Below are 13,199 nucleotides of genomic sequence, written 5' to 3'. Positions count from 1 at the left end.
ACGTGGCGTGTCAAACTTGTTGCTATACATACGTCCGATGATTCAGGTCCCCTCTCCCCCTCCCCCCCCCGTTCCTTCCTTGAACGCTAAATTTAATAGCGCGTACCACGACGCGCGTTTCGACTCTCACGTACACGCGGCGGCACCGCAGACCTCACCTCTTACTTATCAACATCAACGTCATTAAGCGCGATAGGATAACAATTACGTAACTCGCCGGAATTAAAGACCGAGGCGATGAGAAGTTATCTCTTTCGCGAAGAAACCGGAAAACGATTCGCTTAATGCAATTCATCCGGCGGATCCGAATGCATCGCGATTATCTCCCTTCGGACTTTACTTATGCCTTATTTTTCCCCCGTATTTTCTTTTTCCTCGATCTCATTTGCGCTGCACTGAATCCGCATAGAAATATCCGGATCTTTTCGCCGCGCGGTAAAGCCTTCCAGATTTAATTCCTGTTTATTTGCTTTACCTCGTAAGCCATGCCTGAAACTTGGCCGTCGTGTTGGTCTAGGCAGCCTCAACATTAACAGATCGCCAGATGTTCGCCGATATCTTCCGAGCGACAGAAAAATTCGTGTACGCGTTGAAGCTTGTAAATTGGATCCGATCCGCTCGTGAACGTTATAATCTCGGATCCACGGCGATATTCGGGGAAAATGGAAACGACTACATTTTGAGGGACCATAAAGATCGATTGAAAATGGCAAATTGGTATCATAAGAATTGTCGAATGAAAATGCAATTTCGTGGCATCGCGCGCGAGCAACGTGCTGTACATGGAAAGTGATGTTCCGCTTTGCACGTAATCGTTTGGCAGTGATTCCTCTCTGAGAATTGAAAAAAAATGCATTAAAGCTCACGCTTGCTTTTCACCTAAAAATCTTCGTTTTCCGTGTTGAAATCATGAAGGAGAGAGAGAGAGAGAGAGAGAGAGAGAGGCAGGGGGGAAGGCTTAAGTGGCGAAGATGTCGAGGTGACGCGATAAGGAACGTTGAAATTCAGACCGACGAATTGGGGTGACAAATTGGCGGGCCGATTTACGAGGGTATAATTGGCGGTGTCGCGCCATCGGGTTTGCTCTAGTATCAGAAGGCAAAGAAACGTAGGCGCAGAGCGAAAAGGCAAAATGGATGGTTGCGGGAGAGGAGGGGGGGGGGGGCAGCGAAAGGGAACGGAGTTCACGCGAATTTGCATAAGGCGGGCGATACTCGCGCGTGCAAAACTCGACGTGCAGCCCGAAAAAAAAGAGGGAGGAAAAACGGGGCGGTCAGGTGCGCTCGTGAACGCGAAGGCCCAAAGAAAAGAACAGAGCTGTCCGAACCCGCGCATTGTTTGCATACCCTCCTAACGAAGTTTTTGCAACTGCAGCGTGCACCTGCGCCGCGCACTTAAATTCAATGACGTTTCAACGATTTCAGTCACTCCGAGTGTCCACTATGTATAATTCACTGTCTGCGGGCGACGTAACAATAAAAATGACGGTTTTTCGCGAACCTCCTATCGCTACCTTAATTTATACAGAGCTGCAGATAATTCACCATTAACGTTAACTTTTCGCCTCGTATTTCACTAGGTATATTTTTCTAGAGCCATGTACCTTTCACGCCATAATGCTCCGGTTTCATCTTCGTAACGAAAAGGGACTTATAACTTACCAATGAAGTATATTCAAAATAGTTATATCTCGCGTACACAGCATAAAATATCGCTACATCGTCATGTAATTGTCGCGTGATTATTATATATTCAGTTGTAACGAGATCTCAGTCACCACCATCAAACAATTACGCGGATCTGGCTGCGCATCGCGGCGACGAGGGTCGTTTTCGCGAGGCAAAAGATATCGAGACGAGCGAAGACGAGTAGGAAATAGACGAAGATGGAGGAACGCCGAGGAGGGATGGAATGGAAATGGTAGGGGATTGGAACCCAAGGAGGGAGTCACTCCCGAAGAGAAGCAAGCCGAGTGGCGACGCCTCAGTGACCGAGCTTACTCTCCCTTGTGCTTTCGTTCGCAAGCGCGGCCTGCCGGATTCTCGTTTCTTCTGTATTAAACACGCAAACACACTTGCGCACGGACGTACATACACGCGCGTATACACCCCCGCGTTTTCCCTTCGTTCCTCTGTCTGCGTAACGTCGCGCATAGAGCCGACCGTTTTCCACCCTCGTGGCCGCCTCGTGGACCTTCCCTTTCGATTCCCTCGATACAGCCCTGGGAATAGTTACACGCGCCCTCCGGCGCCATTCCTTTCCCTCATTCTTTCTTTCCCTCGCTTAGATGGTTACGTATTCAACGTATCAGAAAATTCCGCAACTGTCTCTCCGGTCCGTCTCGAAGGAAAGATTTTGCGCGCATTCGACAGGCCTCGTAGTTTTGCATTGTCACACACGTTGGATCAGTATGATTTTGATAAATTCGAGATGCCACGTGCGTCGCTTCTGTTGATTCTGCCAGAAACAAGAGTGCTTTAGACGATCGTCAATGAGCGTCGTCGTGCCGCGCGCATTTTTAGTGACAGTGATTAGCGTTTTATATTTAACATTTTGTACGATTGATGATTTCACCTTTGATTGTCAGATCCTTTTGAAGTGAAGTTATGCAGTGCAATGATTTTATATGACGACGTTAAGGTTGTGATTATACATTGAGAGAGGGAATTTGTGAAAATTACGCGTACCGAATTGCAGTGACCGTTTTCGGTCCGTCGAGTTTTATCCCCGTGTGTAATCTGGAATTAGTGCCGCGTTATTTGCTATTCAGTTTATACATCGCAACAACATGGTCGACTTCATCGCCTATCCGGAGATCTCCTATCTCTACGATGAATTTATGATGGTACGATAAGCTTCTCTTTTAATTTTATAGATACCCATGTAGAAAGAAAGCCCGGAGTATAATTACGTCGTAAAATATCACACGCCCCGTTTAATTATATATATCTGAAATGTTATTATTATTAATGATCTGGGAATTACATCAGCCGCTAATTATTCACATCCCCCCTGTGTAACAGCTGCAAGTCGTTGCTTTCTATGGCTCATTCCGAGGCTATTAATCGTATAAGAGCGCTATTCTAGCTCTGATATGAAGCTATCAAGCTAATATATTGTTAGCTGGGCTAAATAGAGCTACGACGTATCTACAAATATAGATATTAATTCAATTAATTCTAATTTCAATCGAAATAGAACAAATCGATTCTATTCAAAAATTATAATGCGTATTTTCGCTCTAAAAAGCGAAAAAATGCGAAAAAATGCAGATATGTGCATCATTTGTGCACTCGTTGAGGAAAGTTCGTTTTCTTTTTGTTTGAGATCACTTACTCGATGCAGATTCAATTTAAGACTCACAATACTCCAAGAGTTTTGAATCCAATTTTTCTACTTTTCAATATTGCTTTAGTAATTGAAAGATATGATAAATTATTAATAAAACATCATTTTATTTCTTGCAGTTACAATCCATAATATTTAATACTCGCAAATCCATAACGCATTTAAAAATTAATATTTCCTTTCTGTTTTATCTCTCTATTCAGATCCACGTCTGAAATTGTCAGATAAATACGAATGTAAAATCTCTCACATTTTTCTCCGCGTATTTTGATATTCTGTTGCTTTAAGCTGTTTTCTTAGTTAACAGAATCGATCTAAAGAGAAAATAGAAAAACGTTTTCCTCGAGGGAATTATGCGATACGAATATCGATGCGGTATCTACGAAATTCACGAGAAAATCAGCATCTCCACGTGGAGCACGAGGGCAGATCTTTCATTGTTCTTTATTCTCAGCCGTGAGACAACATTTCGCAATGACTTTACCGGTTAATTAATCGTTCGTACGACGGCGGCATAAAAGATTCACGTACATCTCTAGAGGAAAGTCACGATGTTCCCTCCCCTACCTCGTGATAGCGAGCGTGGAACGTGTCGAGGGAGATGAGGGTGGTAGGAAGGGTGAACCCTCACCACGAAGTGGAACTACTTTACGGGAATATCACTTTGATCCGACGCTTAATGAACGATGGACCGAGCTCGGTAAGAGTACCCAGACTGAATTTAATTAGGGCTCTTAACTTGCCGGGTCGAGAGCATGACGGAATCCCGTGCAGGTCCCGATGTGCGTGCGACAGAGACTGCCGAGGATCGCGGTAACGGAGCGGGGGGGAGGAGGGGGGGGAGGGGGAGGAAGGGATCGGGGAATCGGGGATTGGTAAAAGCTCGGATGGAACGGCGGTGCGTACGCGCGCTCACGGGAAGGGAAAGGCTTTTTGCTTTGAGAAACGACGGAGCAGATTCCGTCACGCTGATGACGACGTCGACGATTCGAGTCGAGCCGATTGTCATGCAAATCACGGAACGGAGCGACCCGTTATTGACTCGCGGCGGCCGGTCTCTCGTCGCACTTCCGCGCGATTCGCGTTTTCATCTCGACGACGAGCGGGGAGAAAATCGAGAGCCCCGCCATCGTCGATCGAGTCGCGCTGCCGCTTTTCCGTCGGCAGTGGCGGTGCAGGCGTAGCGGGTAATTACACCGGGCTGAGCTAGTAATTAGAAGGAGGGAACGACTCTGCCGCCACCGGACCAGGATAGGAAAATTGAAACAGCTCGGCGTGACGGCGGAACGCTATCGGGCCGGATCTCGATGACCGGATCGTTCGCGCGATTTCACGGAGCTTTAATCCTTTGATCGAGAAATCGCTCCCGCCAACGAATGCGCGCGCGGCGCCTTTTAATTTCGCGGGTAAACAAGCCCGTTTAAAACAGCACGATATTTTCAGCCGAGTATTTTCATCCTAACACAATTTTTATTTTTTTATGCCGAAACAATTACGTTAATGCGAATGTAATTGCGTGAAAGAATTACCACCGTTTTACATTGGGTTTGTAATTTTATTTACTTTAAACGAATGCAAATTATAATGCAAATGGATACGGTACGTTTATTCTCATGACACGAAACAATTTCGTGATATACGTTTTGTTTTTTCTTTTTTCCTACATTTCCCAATATTAAAAATGAGAGAATCCAAAAATATATATAAGAAGATAATCACGAAATTAGGTGTATCGCGGAAATATCTTTCTCTCTCTTTATCCACTTGCACGATTGTACAGGGACTCATCTTTTTGCTCTTCTTTCCTCCTGAGCTATCGTCGCGATTTCTAATATTGCTGGCGACATCCTCGACGGGGTTTTCAGAGACAGGCGCGGACGAGCGCGAAACGGAAATTGAATGCGTCCCTCCGGCGGAAAAATAATGTCCCAGTTTTAGAAGTTTGATCAGGCGGGCAAAGCTCATTTCGCCGCGAGATCACGACGGCACTCGACCCGGTGGTTCTTCGGTACAGAGCTCGTTCACCGCGAATCGACCTTTTTACGACGGCGAACGTGCACGGCGCGCGGCGGCGGCGGCGGCGGCGGCGGCGGCGACGGTGCCGTGCACTTGCGTGCGCGCGGCGGCTTGATCTCCCGTGGAAATTGAGAAAACTTTATTTGCCCCGACGCGGTCGTGGAAAACATCGGGGAACGCGAGAAATAGGAATTGCGCGAGCAAACCCCTTACCATTTGCCGGGGCAAACAAGGACGCGCCCCTCGTGGCCAGTCCCGGTGCCGAACTTATTTTCACGTCGCGATACCGAGTGCAGCCCATAGGGCAGTAAACTGTTCCGTGAGAAGTAGAGGGAATATCCGACACGAAGGAAGTAAGAAGAAATAGGAAGCGGAGCGAAACCGCAAGTTCTCCTCATTACTTCTGTAAGGATTAGCTAGAACAGAGGGAACGTTAAAGTAAATAAAATGAGACCGAATTTGAGGCAATAGCTTCCTCGACGTAAATTCCTACCTACGACGGGAAAGCAAATTTATTCGTACCATAAATATTTCGATTACGATATATTATACAATACGATATTACGATTATAATAAATTTTTTCTCGAATAAGATCGCAAGACGTAGCAATATAGTTCTTGGCGGAAACTACGCGAAAGGAAAAACTTGTATACACTTGGGGTGGTACGTGGTGCACAGTATGTTGGATGTAGATGTATATAGGCAGCTACGAAATTCGCGTTGCGAATACCTAAAAATAGTCGAAGATCGTGCAAACACTCGAGGCACCATTAGCCGTTACTATTTCCAGACAGCTGCTCTTTAAACAGCAGAAGTATTGGAGGAAATATCAGCGAGATTTCGGCGGAAATATCAGCCGGTCTAACTTTCTTTGCTCACCGACGTTACCGTATTTCCGACCGATTTCCCCGTCTCCATCCATATACCGTCCATTTACTTAAATCATCTCGCGATTGCTCCGTCGGCACGTGTCTAATATAAATATTTACGCCGGCCCAGCCAGCCAGGCTGACATCACGTTCATTTTAGGTTTTCCGACAAAGATCGACTCGCCCGCTCTCAATTCCTGCCGGCTTAGTTGGCTAAAATTATCCTGAGAGTAAACGTCATTGTGTAGATGAAGGTACTATCATGAAGTTACGAGTGCATTACCACGGATCTGTATTGGAAATCCCATCCCCCCCTGCCCGTCGCAGGTAAGAGGATGACGCCGTTGTAGTTCTTGATTTCATTTAATGGACTTTGCCTATCGCGCAGCGCAACTGTCAGTCGAAAACGAGGTCAATGGAGTCTCGTAATCCTGTGACATGTACAAGTCAATATCGAGCCAACTTTTTTCGTTACGTAATTTACACGCGGGCTTATCGGATTTTACACAGCCCTCGCGCTCACTCGCTCGCTCGCTCGCTCGCCCGCCCGCGCGCGGACAAAAAGCCGTAGTCGTACGGCGAACACGCGAGAGGAGTTTCGAGCAAGTGTTGGGAAAATATTCTGGGGGTTTTTCCAACGGGTTTTTTTATCAGCGATAGGTCGCTTCACCTTTACGCGCGAGGGCATGGAAAGAGTGTCCTTCCTCCAATGCGTTCAGGTATTGTCGACGGTATCTCGATCGGGCAGTGGACAGGCTTTATGTTTCTGCCCTAGTTTCCGTCGATCAGGCCGGTTGCACGCGCGTTTGGTAGTACATACATTACAGCAAGAGAGAGAAAAAGAGAGAGAGAGAGAGAGAGAGAGAGAGAGAGAGGCGAAGGGCCGGCCATAAAACATTCCGTGTGTGCTCCGTGAGCTCGCGCGCGCATACGTCATGTTAGGCACGTGCGAGAGGAGAATATGTTGGCACCTTGAGTTAAAAATATCCGATACACATCGCGCAACGCCGGTTGTATACGGTTGATTTTTCGTCGACGCGGAACCACCACAAAACGCGCGCTTTCGCGGTTTTGCTTTACGAGACTTTCGGCATCCGCCTCGCGCGCACGATTCGGTTCCGTTGCGTGCCTCGATCGATCGCCTCGCGCCTACGTTAAACATTGCACGAAACATTTTTTTTCACCGGCCTACCATGATACAACTCGGCCAACGTGAGAATTATTGAATACCGCCGTTCAGATGTATAATGAAAATCCTCTCTTAATTTTTTCTCTTTTAAAAGAATAAAAAACTTCGAAATCGAAAATTAAATGTTTAATAACAAGAAATTATCAATTAATTTTTAATAGTGAATAAGAAGAAAAAGTTGAAAAATTGAGATCACTTTTTGTTTTTGAGAATTAATGTTTTATTAATATTACAGATATTATATAAACTATCAAATATTTTACAGAAGTTAAAAACTTCTGAATAACTTGTGAATATGCGATATGTCTGATAGCTACAATATGTTTCAGATCTGTTTTAAACTCCAGTATAAAATCTATCTACGTCAGCTGAACGAATATATACGAGTATACCGGCGGTGAGCATTACTTTGGTGATACGTATTTGCGCGAGTAATCCGCGGCTGAAACTGTTCACTTCTAATGTCTTTTCCCGGTAGGTTGTAGAAGTTCGTTCATTTATATCTAGCCGGTGCAGAAAGCGCTGTCGGTCCAGTCGTTTTGGGCACCGAAGGGGAAAGAGAAAGAGAGAGTTCTCTTCGGTCGCATTCAACCGACATTAACGTCACGCTCAGCGGCAAAGGAGACGGAAGTCGAACGTGAGAAAGAGAGGTGAACGTGAAAGGGAAAGAAGAAGGAAGCCCTTTCTATCTCTGGTAGGAAGGCTGAAGTTTGTAACTCCATTCGGGTGAAAGGGTCGCGGGGGGCATAATTCTGGTTAGAGAGGCTATGACGAGCCAGCCAAGTTGGTCATCTCCAGGAGACGCCTCAAAGACTCTTCCGCTAATTTGATGATCCTCCAAAGACCTGGGCTGCAATCTGCCGCTCGTGCTCCTTCAGACATGGACCTCAGCCGATCTCGCTACGTCACTCTGGCCCGGAGGGAACCGTCCCTCCGAGGAACTAAGTGTCGGGTCTCTTCATCTTTCTCGTCTACACCCCTTAACTCTCGTTTCTGCAATTAAAAGGGCAGTGTGCGTTGTACTGGTTTTACGCGTATGAACGTAATGCAATATCCTCGGTAAATTTACGTTCGTTATCATCAAGAAGTCGCGATAGAAGGTTGAATAATTTTTAAGATTTTTATCGAAAGATGTACTGTATTAATTTGAAAGCAAATTATATCGACGACGATATCACATGATTGAGAGAAAATTAGATAGAAGAGCAAATAAGATAGCGTACAGATTAAATTAAATTATTCGGAGATTGTGTGACTGATCGAAATACGGCACACTTGAAATACCGATTACTATTTGCTAATAACTAATGACTTGTCGGCTGCATAAATCATAATTGAGAAATAATTATAGCGAGAAATAGATAGACGGGAGAAGTTTATCGCTAGCTTTGAGAGACGATGAATTTTTGATAGCAAGATAATTAAGTTTCTCCTCTCTTTAACGGAATTACATCGCGCGAAACGTTTTGCGGTGGTGTACGATACAAGCTATCTGTGCTTCCCGAAGATCCTCTCTTCTGCAGCTCGTACGGTCTTACACGTATTGCATGTCTCGTGCGAGCTGCTTAATTCCGTGGGCAATTCGTTCGGGTCTCGTACCACGGGGATTACGGGAGATCTGATGAGTTCCTCGGATAGGGTTTCGGCGCGACTCGCCGTAGAGAGAAGAGCCTTTCAGAGAGGGAGAGAACCTTCCAGATTCCAGAGAAGAAAGGGAGGAGTAGCGAGGGTGAAGTAGGCGGCACAGAGGGCTAGAAGAGAAGCTGGGTCAGCGTCACCGGAGTGTATAATTGGCTTGATTGTCGGGTTCTAATCTGGTTCTGCTCCTGCCCCCTGTCGGAGTGGGACGTGTCCAGCCTGCTGCTAGTGGCGTAGAAGGGTCCGGGAAATACGAGCAATGTGGCCCGCTTTTCTGGTCCGTTTCCTTATTTGTAATACGTCCTTCTTCGGGTTAACATCGGGTTAATCTACAACATCAGCCGCGCTACCGTCCACTCGGCTAATGGATCAAGGAAAAGTCTCCTCGAGAAGCCGAGGCCACGCCTCGCACAAAGGGAGCTTGCATTATATACGTAAAAAAAATTTAGGAAACTAACTAAAAAGCCTCCCTGCGGCTGCGTTAGAGAACGTTATCGCGGTAATGAATCATGACAAGTCATAAAACTGAGTTACGGCATCCCTCGCAATTAAGCGACGAGGCATAAACAAGCTTCCCGACGACGCTGAAAGCGACGTTGCGCAATCGTGCTATGTTCCTTTATAATTTCTGCGATTCTATCACCGGTGCACATTTATGATGTTATATTGTATGAACGTCAAAAGCACACGACGAGCGTTTATTGAAAAATTCAGAACATACATCGCTGAAAAATAGTGGTCATATTTTTGCTGCATAAAATGTGAGTAGTAGTTATAATCAATGTTCTACTAAAGGGATTTATGTCGTCGTTGTAAACTCAAAATGGTAATTGAACGCTTTCTTCAAAAATAAGTTTTACGATTATTTGATTTATTTATTTACAAATCTATCTTTTGTTAAACGAAAATCATTATTAAAAAGAAAAAGGAAAATATTGATATTTAAATTTTGATTATTATCTGACTTAAGATTCTATTTTCATTTTCATATTTTTGAGCCTGTGTTAAAAATGTAACATTATCGCTCATGTCATTTCGATTTGTAATTAAGATCAACGAACGTTCTCAGTTAATATATGATTTCCCAGCGTCGTGTAACGTCAAGTTTGCTTTATCCGAACTTAGATAGTTGGAGGATTAGCCTCGGGGAGTCCGTTGCTGCGTAAAGTAGAGATTGGAATTGAGGATAATGAAGCAGCATCGATGGCTAAGATAAATAGTGGCGAAGATACGCTCGGAGGCATTGCCTTCGCGAGGTATACGTCCCTCGCGAGTTACGCGATAATGAGGAAAATGGCCAAGGGTGGCTTAAGGCGAGGCTAATGCCGCAGAAGAGGAGATATTTTCGGAGACCAGCCTGGAAATTGCCTGTCCAATTGAATCGCAAACAATATGAAAATTTGTTCGAGAGTTTTGATTATACAAAGGAGGCTACGGTAGACGTTGGCAAAGCGGGAAAGTGGGAGGACAAAGAGGACACGGACACATTCCACGATGGCGGAGGGAGACGGGGGAGGGAGTCTTAGAGGCGCGCGGAAACAATGGGCCACCATCAGACTTGCAAAGCGGGATCGCATTTTTACTTTCAAATTAAATTATTTTCTCCGTTTCGTGTACGATTAATGCTCTTCAAATCCCAAGTACTTTTAATCGTCGAGCTCTTTCATTGATATTAGGCCATTAGTCGTTACGCCCATCGACGACAAATTAGCTTGCTCTTTCATTTAATCATTTTAAATCGAATCATTTCATGCGAATTTCATGGATAAATTGTGAAAAATGGAAATGTTAGATCGGTAATGTAATAAGAATGGATATCTATTTTTCGAATAGTATATGTATATATGTATGTAAAAATTGCAATAGCGAGAAATTTATTAAAAATAAATTTGCGAAAAGAAAATGAAATCGATATTAACTAATGAAGTTTGATATTATCAAATATTCGCGTGATATTGTTAATAGCCAACAAATTATTTATCTATGCATCATGGATTATTTATTATGACATGAATTATTTATGTTGAATGCAATATTATATAATTATCCCAGAAATGCTAATATGCATTGTTGTAAAATGTAGATTCTTTTACAGTGAAAATATTCATACATTTCGTCAAAATAATAATAATATTTATGCTTCAATATTAATTCTAATTGCTACATGATGATTGAAAGGAGTAGCAGTCTATTCTTATGTCGTAATGAGACAGTTTTCTTGAAATTGTTATATGAAATTATCCGCGTACCTTCTTATCTCGTGAAGTGGGATCAGGTGTTGCTAATAATTCCATTTCAAAGTCGCGAGGTGACGTAATCGCACGAGTCTGATCGAAATGGCATAAAATCGATGGCGCGTTCGAGAGGTGAGGAGACTGACGTGCAAAGATATCGCCAATATCTTCCGCGCGTGGTACTATTCACGGACATGCGAGTGTATGACGAGCGTGTTATTATGGCGTATCGAGAATACACGCGGAATACGTGAAATGTAAAAGGGCTTTCGGAGACAGCAGGCTTGTTCGCACCTCTCTCTCTCTCTCTCTCTCTCTCTCTCTCTCTCTCTCTCTCTCTCTCTCTCTCTCTCTCTCTTTCTCTCTCTCTCTTTCTTTCTCTGGGAAACTGGGTCGCGTATATTTCGAGAATTGTCCCTTATCTCTCTTACGGCGCGTTACCACGAATTCGTTTCCCCATGAATTTCAATCGAGTCAATCGTGTCGCATCGACGCCCATTGACGCCACCGTTACGTACGTAGGTACGTATGTCGCGTCGTGGAGTTGACTTTAAATTCCTGTGACGATCGACCGCGCGACGGCACGGCGGCTTTCCTTTGTGACGCGGACCGGCAAGGAAATGAGAAATGTCGAGAAGAAAAGGAACGGTATGCGCATTGTTTTTTTTTTTAAAAGAATCATTGGTTTTTAAAGGGGCGAGAGACGCGAAAGCGCCACGGTAATGCGACGCTTACGAGCAAGTAAGTGCTGATATTAATATTGAAACTCAAAACGCGCCACCACGTGCGTTGCACAAGGCCCCCGCTAAAAGGAGAGCTTTGTACCACGTTATATAAGGTTTTCCTTTATGTATGCCGCAGTCAATATTGCACACGTTAAATGCGAGCACGAACCCGCTTTACTTTATCATGCATTTTGATCAGAAACCCGAGGGTTTCGATTTCAACCGGAGAAATAATTGTTCCATTATGTTTCTCAAATTATTCATCGCATAAATTGATCGCTCAGATTCGGCTTGCTCTTTTAATATTCTACGGTTTTCTTACGGTTTTCCCGCCTCCCCTTTTTATTTTCTCCGAGTTATGAGCGTCTGTTTTATTTTACAAAATAAAAGTGAAAATATATACATAAACGAAAAGGACAGTCCCCGTTAATTCGTTAAAATTGCATAGCAACGAACAAATTCGCTGAAATTCGTTTGCAACGTGCGATTTTTGAAACGATTTTGACGCGGGACTTTTTTATCGGATCGACCCACGCGCGTCACGATAAAGTGGCGTACATATTAAAAAATCAAAACACCGAGGCAACGATGGAACGACTGTCAAGATGCAAAAAAGCGATATAGAGGTCCGCGGGTTTATCCGGTTGCGCGACGCAAATCGATGGCGACAACTTTGTGTCCCATGGACCATTCGAGTCCCAACGCGCCGAGCGTGCGCGCGTGTGTGTTTGTGTGCACGCGTTCGCGACGCGGAGACAGGGCTCACTCACGCGTGCTAAACGCGCGCATCGCGCACGTCGCGTGTGAACGTGCGCGTAAACAGCCCTACGAAAAGCCAGGGTGAGTTGAGTGTACAGATGGAAAGAGACACAAAATCGGAGCGAAACATTTGAACAAGATGGAGAAAGACCGAAGGGGGGGAGAGAGAGAGAGAGAGAGAGAGAGAGAGAGAGAGAGAGAGAGAGAGAGAGAGAGAAAGAGAGGGGGAGAGGAGGGGAAGGGGGGATTAAGAGGGATGAAGGGATGGAGAGAGGGTGGACGAACATAGAAGGAAGAGACGACAGAGTTGGGAGAGGCAACATAATGCGCGCGGTATACCGCGGCACTTCCGAATTACTCCTGCAAAATCTCCCCGCGTATTTGCATTCCCCCGCGGCGAGCGCAGACAGAAATTAATTG

General features: G+C 44.9%; 1 protein-coding gene across 2 annotated transcripts in view; it reads left to right on the top strand.

The window, feature by feature from the left end:
• The window catches only part of LOC148934544 (uncharacterized), a 127,584-nt gene extending 115,175 nt beyond the window's left edge, over positions 1-12,409 (top strand). The window contains exons 4-5 of one of the 2 annotated variants that reach the window (XM_089084577.1): positions 7,753-7,820; positions 7,902-12,409. In XM_089084577.1, coding sequence (XP_088940703.1) covers positions 7,753-7,795 — 43 coding nt within the window. In that variant the 3' untranslated portion in view covers positions 7,796-7,820; positions 7,902-12,409. Of the gene's footprint in view, positions 1-7,752; positions 7,821-7,901 lie in introns of those variants that run through there. The other variant, XR_016141248.1, reaches the window with a different exon arrangement.
• The last annotated feature ends 790 nt before the right edge of the window (positions 12,410-13,199 follow it).

Source organism: Pogonomyrmex barbatus, unplaced genomic scaffold (genome assembly GCF_055798465.1).
Source record: "Pogonomyrmex barbatus isolate J1 unplaced genomic scaffold, ASM5579846v1 scaffold9, whole genome shotgun sequence".
Lineage (NCBI taxonomy): Eukaryota > Metazoa > Arthropoda > Insecta > Hymenoptera > Formicidae > Pogonomyrmex > Pogonomyrmex barbatus.
Note: the sequence above shows the minus strand (reverse complement) of the source record. Positions and strands in the feature narration are given on the sequence as shown.